The 6,960-nt window shown below is 48.1% G+C and overlaps 1 protein-coding gene across 1 annotated transcript; it reads right to left on the bottom strand.

The window, feature by feature from the left end:
- Positions 1-823: 823 nt before the first annotated feature.
- SRPRA (SRP receptor subunit alpha) lies at positions 824-6,853 on the bottom strand. The gene is made up of 14 exons (XM_053595434.1): positions 6,591-6,853; positions 5,911-5,994; positions 5,445-5,608; positions 5,092-5,252; positions 4,699-4,855; positions 4,430-4,583; positions 4,122-4,213; positions 3,904-4,022; positions 3,678-3,764; positions 3,234-3,406; positions 2,926-3,139; positions 2,251-2,414; positions 2,072-2,170; positions 824-1,904 (listed from the first exon to the last, which is right to left on the bottom strand). Exons 1-14 carry the CDS (start codon positions 6,705-6,707, stop codon positions 1,776-1,778), a joined length of 1,914 nt encoding a protein of 637 aa, XP_053451409.1. The 5' UTR covers positions 6,708-6,853; the 3' UTR covers positions 824-1,775.
- Positions 6,854-6,960: the final 107 nt, after the last annotated feature.

Here is a 6,960-nt window from a genome sequence, read left to right as displayed (position 1 = left end):
CTACCTTTTCTCTCTTCCCACGGGCTGTAGTACATGAGCAAGCTAGGGCAATCACCATTGTTAGACCAAGCTGTAAGGCCCTACTGTGGACATTGTTTAACAACTTACAAGAACTCAACACAGCTCCCAGGAAATACCAATACCCAGAGATTGAAGGTTGGGGATAAAGTGGGGCAGGGGGTGTGTTCCAACTTAATCCTTCATGTCCGCTGGTTCCTGATTTCTGCTGCTGGTTCCAGTTCAAGAATATCCAAGCAACAACTGAACCCAAATTCTACCCCGCACCTCACTCCCCAGGCTGGGCATGCTGTGTCTACATGGCAGATCAGTGCGACACCTCCACCATTTGAGTGGCTGCAGCTCTGCAAGGACTTGGATGTGGGCGCCAGGGGTCCCCATGGCTGTTGTTGCAGTTTTGTACTCTGTACTTGGGTTTTTCAATTGAGCATAATGGCTTTTTTAAAACATGACTTGAAGCTATAGTTTTCTAGATCTTTTACAGTACATAGTATTTTACATAACTGAGCTGTATTAAAAGCTTGTTCATTTACTTGCCAGGGCCTTGATTCTATTTTTACAGTTGCTGTAGAAAACTCTGACTTACATTGAGGTACTAATGAGCCTAATTTTTATAACTCAAATTTTAAAGGTTCTGTCTTCCACTTTGAGTGGGATGACCTCTTTCTGGGTGTGTCACATGGCTCCTCAGAGCACTGCCAGTTCCTGCTTTGTTGCTTCTCTTACCATACTAAGCCCTGGGACTCGTTAGTGTGATGGGAGTTTTAGCTTTGAATCCCGTACAAAAGAATTCCAAGACCTATGAGGCAATTATTTATCAAATTTATTTTCTTATATAAATTATGTACTTCTCTGGGCAGACAGCCTTCACCTATTGCACTAATAGCACATCTGTAATACCAAGCTACAGGACAAGTCTTAACAAGAGATTTGTATTCTTCATGTAGCACTTGTCTACAGGCACTGTAGAGAGTGAGGAAAAGCCAGGACCACTCAAGAAGTGAAGGGGATGGGGCAAGGGCAACATACACCGTTCTGACAGTTGGTTTTCTCCCAGGAAGGGGAACATGCAAAGCTTCTATCTGGATTTGGGAAGAAGCCCAACACAACACTGCAGTCAGCTCCCTTATTCCTAAGGGAGGTGGGACTCATCTTTTATCTGTAACAAATCACTCTGGCCTAGTTGGTATTTGGAGGAAACAATGGGGTAGGAGACATACTAGAATTAGCAGCAATTAACAGGCCATACATTGCCACAGTGAGGTGGTTGTCACCCTGCCCCCAGGGACCCACAAGCTATATATCCTAGAGAGGGGTGCCATTTAAGATCCAGAGCTGGCTTTGGAAGTCTGTTAACCTAATGGAGCTAGGACTTCAAACTGCTCATTAGGCTCAGACTGGCTCTATGACCATGCTAGTTAGCAAAGCTCTGGTGTCAGGACTCCCAACTATTGGTCAAAGCTGTAATGAGTCAAAGCTATCTGTAAGCAGAGTGAAGGGGATGCCTGAGTAGGAAGGGGGAGGCCCGTGGGGGTGGGGTCGGTGGGCAGTGATTGTAACATGATTAGGCCCTCTTTGCAGGTAGAGGCTAGGCTGAACCAGGACTGTGGTTAAAGCCACAAGCCCCTGGAGTTCCTCTCACTCTGCCTTTGTATTACACTGAAGACAAGTTGCTCTCATACTCTAAAGCACATTCTTGATACAGGAATAGGGGATTGTGGGGAGATGCGGCGATTTGGTATTGGGCAAGAGCCACATTAAGCCTTCATGAGGGCAGCCACCACAGCCTTGGCATTGAGACTGCGTAGGTCACAGTAGGTCTGGCCGGTGCCCACAAAAACGATGGGTTTGCTTGTAATATACGTCATAGAAATAGCAGCTCCCACCTAAAGTGGAGAAAGGGAATAGTCAGTCTACTCAAGCCCACCTTTCACTTGCTTCCCTGAACAGGAAGCTTTAGAGCCAAACTGTCTTTATAGCCTTAGCTCCCTGATTGAAGAATGCCCATTCCACCCTCCACTCTCACTGTCTTATGTCATCCACTTTGATTTACCTTGTCATCAATGGTATCAAATTTGGTAAGGACAATGCCATCAATGAGCCGAGGTGTTTGAGCCATAGAATGATCAGCCAAGGCTCTGTTGAACTTGACCTGGAAAGAAAAGGTGGTAAGTTCAACCATCTAATTGGTCAAAGCTTAGGCTGTAAAGGGAAGTAGGCCCTAGCCCTCACCAGCTGGTCCACGGCTTCATTGCCCACTAAGGCCTCTCCCACAAACAGCACCAAGTCAGGTGTATTGACAGTTATGAGTTTCGCCAGGGCAGTCATCAGGGGTGCGTTGTCCTGCATGCGGCCTGCCGTATCCACCAGCACCACATCAAATCCCTGGTTACGTGCTAGAGAGAGAAAAGGTCAACTCAAAGATACCTGGACTATCTCATGCTTAATTCCAGCTTCTCAAAAAGTCCTGCTCTTGCTATATCAAAAACCTATTTACTGGGTGGCATCTGTGGCTCAAAGGAGTAGGGTGCTGGCCCCATATACCAGAGGTCGCGGGTTCAGACCCGGCCCCAGCCAAAAACTGCAAAGAAAGAAAATTTAAAAAACCTATTTACTTTCTTAGTCTTTAGATTTGGTTACAAGGTAATCTGGGAAAAAAAAAAAAAAAAAAAAAAAACATTCTATGCTTGGCCATCACCAAACGAGGGGAAAGGATGACAAAAGGGTAAGTGACCAAATTTAAGTTTCTCTGAGTAGGTTATATTAGCTTTGACTGCAGGTAACTAATCCTGACTTCTTCCTGTATCCAGTGTACATTTGTAGTAAGGTAAGCTCCCTCTGCAAGTTCTAAGGGAATCCAAGAAGCAAAAGGGGCCCCAACAAGTCCCATTCCCCCATGCACTGTACCAAAGGCAATGGCTTCCATGGCAATGCCAGCAGCATCCTTGCCATATCCCTTTTCAAACAACTGCACCATAGTACGGCCACCATGGTTCTCTGGTGGGTGTAGGGCACTCAAACGCCGGGTATGTGTACGTAGCTGCTCCACTGCCCCAGCACGAAATGTATCACAGGCAGCAATGAGGACACTAAAACCATTCTCTAACAGCCAGAAGGAAATCTGCAAAAGAGGTAAGAAAACTGTCAGCTAGACCAGAGGTCCTATGACATGGAGAGAGAGAAATATCAGTGACAGGATGGGGAACTGCACTGACCTTGGCGAGATTAGTAGACTTCCCCACTCCGTTAACACCACAGAAGGTAACAACATAAGGACGCTGGCGTCGCTGGGCATCCATGATGTCCCGGAGCATGTCTACACGACGCTGTGGCTGCAGAATCTGCACCAGGGACTCCTGTAGCGCTTGCTTTACTGTGGAAGTCACCGCTGAAAAGGGCAGAGGGGGTTGCGGCCATGAAACACAAGGAATGCACTCAAAAATACCTAACACCTTTCTAAGCTGAAGGATAATACTAGGACCTTGTCCTAAGAAGCCAGACCAAAATCACTTCATGGTCAGTAACTCATTTAATCCTCTTATTAACTCTTAAAATCTAAGTTATGAGATAGAGTGTTAGAGGTTAAGGAATTTGCCGAAAGTCAGGTGCTTAACCTCAGGGTAGGCATAAGCACTTTTCTAGCTTAGGGAGATACTTACTGCTGAATGTTCCCATCACCTTCCCTTCCAATTTGTTGGCAACAGATTCGCACAGCTGGACAGCAATATCTGCAGCCACGTTCTTAGCTGAAGAGAGGGGAAAAGGTGTTTGAGTTGTGTGTCAGCAGTGACCAGTATATATAGTACAGATGAGAAACCCTAGGTGGGTTTGCTCTCAACTATGCCAACCCCCAGGAACACGGCTCAGCTGGTCCCCAGAACTTACCAATGAGATGGTCTCGCATCTTGTCCAGCACAGATTCCATGTCTTCACGACTCAGGCTCTTGGACCCCACGAGGCCCTTCAGCATCCCAAACATGCCACCCAGGGTCCCCTTGGTAGTACTGCAGGCATAGGAGATCACAAATACACAGAAAACCAGTAGGAAGATGTTCTAAAATTCTGCAACCATACACACCACCCCCCACCTGAAATCCCCCTACCTAGGCTTGGTGGAATTTTGAGCGGCCCCTTCATCATCTGAGCTGCTGCAATCCAGATCCTGAAGCTGCCCCCCAGGCCCAGTCCCTCGAATCTGGAGGATATAGGGAAAGGAAGGAGATGAGGTCAGGAATACTAGGGCTCTGAATGAGGAAAAAGCCCAGGATTCACCCTGTCCACAATGCTCACTCTCTGATTTGGGGAAGCTCCAAATATAACCCAGCCCCCAGATATCAACCTCCTAGTCTCTTATTTCCTTCCCAATTTCTTACTAAAGGCAACCTTCACTCTGGTTCCTATTGCCTCTTACCAAGTTGATATCCTCAGACAAAGCAGCCTCAGAGGTTCCATTGGTCGTGGGAGTACTGTAATCCAGGACTTCCTTGTTGGTGGAGCCACCCAGTTCCCACACCCGGGGTGCTTTTTTGCCCTTCTCCTTTGGAGCATCTGACTTCGTGGACTTGCTGCAATGGATTACAGTATGTGAAATAGGAAAGGAAACATGAGCTAGAGACAAGAGCATCCTTGCCTCCAGTGTGTCTAGGTAACGGTATTTTGAGAGCACTGGGGAGTGCTCACCTGGACTTCTCCATACCCCTTCCATGCTTCTGAATGAACTCTTCTCGCTTCCTGCGTATCAGCTCCTCCTTGGAAAGTTCTCCATTTTCAGGTCCTACTGAAAGACCTGATTTTTCTGCAAGGACTGCTTTGCTGGTAGCCAAAGGGCCATCAGAACCTGTCAGAAGAAACCTCACTGGAGAAAGGCCAAATCCTAACCAACTAGACAATGGCTAAAAGTCATAAATTTGTAAGAGAAAATTTGGAGCAAACATCTTGGGTCACAAGGCCTGGTGGGTGGTAATAAAGCATGTGAAGGAGGTGGCAAACAATGACAAAAGTCAGGCCAACCTCGACCCTAAGCACCACATCACACCTTTCACGTCCCAATGTGTCCATGGAACTCAAACTCACCTTCCTTCTTGGTCCCTTTCTTTTTACTACTCTTTGCTTTTTCCTTGGGTTTTTCACCCCGTGTCTCAATCATGGACCTCACAGGTTTCTTGGCCTTAACAGAATCTTCAAATTTCTTCATGGCAGTGGGAGCACGGATCTTACTGCTCTCCTCTGCTTCACTAAAGAGAAAAGAAAAGGGTTGATCTTTCTAGTCCACATAGGAGGAAAACTCAAAAGTCCAGAGAATGGATCCTCACACCAAGAGGACAATCAGAAATGGGCAGCAAATTAGGAGTTTCCTTGAACACAATTTACTACCCTTGAACCACCTCCAGGAAAGGAAATTGATTTTGAGCAGGGAGGCCTCTCACCGAAGAAGCCGCAGAAAGTCATTTTGGAAATCAAAAGTGCCATTCAATAGACTTAAAGCACTTTGTTGTTGGATCTCTGTGCGGTACTTGTCCCGAAACAGCCGGTGCACGTCATCTATCAATTTGTCCACATATGTCAGTGTTAGGATTTTCTGAAAACCAACCTGTTTAGGGAAAGAAACAGAGCCAACAGATATGCTTACCTGCCAGCCCAGAGGGAGGCCAACTCAACCCAGGCATCCAGAGATAGGTTCAGCCACCTGGCAGGTTTCCCTGTCCTGAAGAAGCCTGGGCCCAGAAGCTGTTGCTTCCCCTCCCCGCCCCACCCTGCCCCCCCTTCCACCTTCCTAGCTTTCTGTTATTTCATCATATATGCTGGGTGCAATTAATGAGGATTATATTGAAAAGGTAATCATTAAAAAAAGAGAGAATGTAATCATTGTCCCTCCAAAACACCCCTACTTACCACAAACACCAGCTCAAACTGATTGTCCAGTTTATACTTGAGTGTGAGTGCCTCATGGGTGAAAGAGTTGTTACCTCCCCGCTCCTAGGGAAAGAATATGTCTCAGAATTCGGCCTATCCTCAGAAAACCCAGATTTGGGCCCTCCGGGATTACCTTTGGGAAAGAACCAAGTATTTCCCCCGAAGTCAAACCTGTGCCTGGGACAAGGGGATGCTAGGGCACTTCTCTTTAGCATTCCACCAGAAAGAAAAGGAGTTGGGAAAAGGAGAAAAGAGATGAGAAGGAAAGGCATGTGGAAGCCAGAAGGGAAGGAGTCATAAAAATAATCAGGTCTGCCAACAGCTGTCCCATTTACAGTTTTTAAAGGCATTTTCCATCTGTTATCTCATCCAGCCTCGAAATAACAGAAAAACCAAGCTGCTGGTGGTGAACGGAGGGAGCAGAGGTAAGTCCCAAAAGGAGCTGGAATCCAGCTAGAGTCCCAGACACCGGAGGTGGGGAGGCGTCGCAAAGTTGCGGGACTGTCTGATGCGGGCGGAAGAAAGATTGGGTTGCGGATGAGTGACCAGTTTGAGAAGGGCAAGGAGGGTAGGAGGGAGGCGCAGGTGACCAGTTCAAGAAGACCATGGACAGGGTCAGGGAGGAACAGTCCAGAGTTCCGATCCCGTGGGGGCGGTACCTGCAGCAGCACGGAACGAATCAACGCGTTAACCGGCCCAGTGCAAGAGTCGCTCACACCCTGAAAGCACCAGAGAACAAGCCCGCCCTTGGAGAAAATGGTGAAGAAGTCTAGCATGGCGGCAGCGGGAGAACAACTGGGGCCGGCACAGAGAACTCAGGCCGCGATCGCCGCCGCTTCCTGCTGCGCCAGGCGCGGGACACGTCACACCAGCAACCCCGGAAACCGGCTCAGCCGCACTTCCGCTCAGATCCGCCGTCTTCCCTCCTGCTTCCGCCCGAGGGCGCTCAGGACTGACGCAGACGCCAGGCCAGCCAATGGCAGCTGGCAGAGGGCCGGGGGCGGGTCTCAAGGAAAGAGCTGGGGACGA

Source organism: Nycticebus coucang, chromosome 6 (assembly GCF_027406575.1).
Source record: "Nycticebus coucang isolate mNycCou1 chromosome 6, mNycCou1.pri, whole genome shotgun sequence".
Lineage (NCBI taxonomy): Eukaryota > Metazoa > Chordata > Mammalia > Primates > Lorisidae > Nycticebus > Nycticebus coucang.
This window is presented reverse-complemented; position numbering and strand designations above follow the sequence as displayed.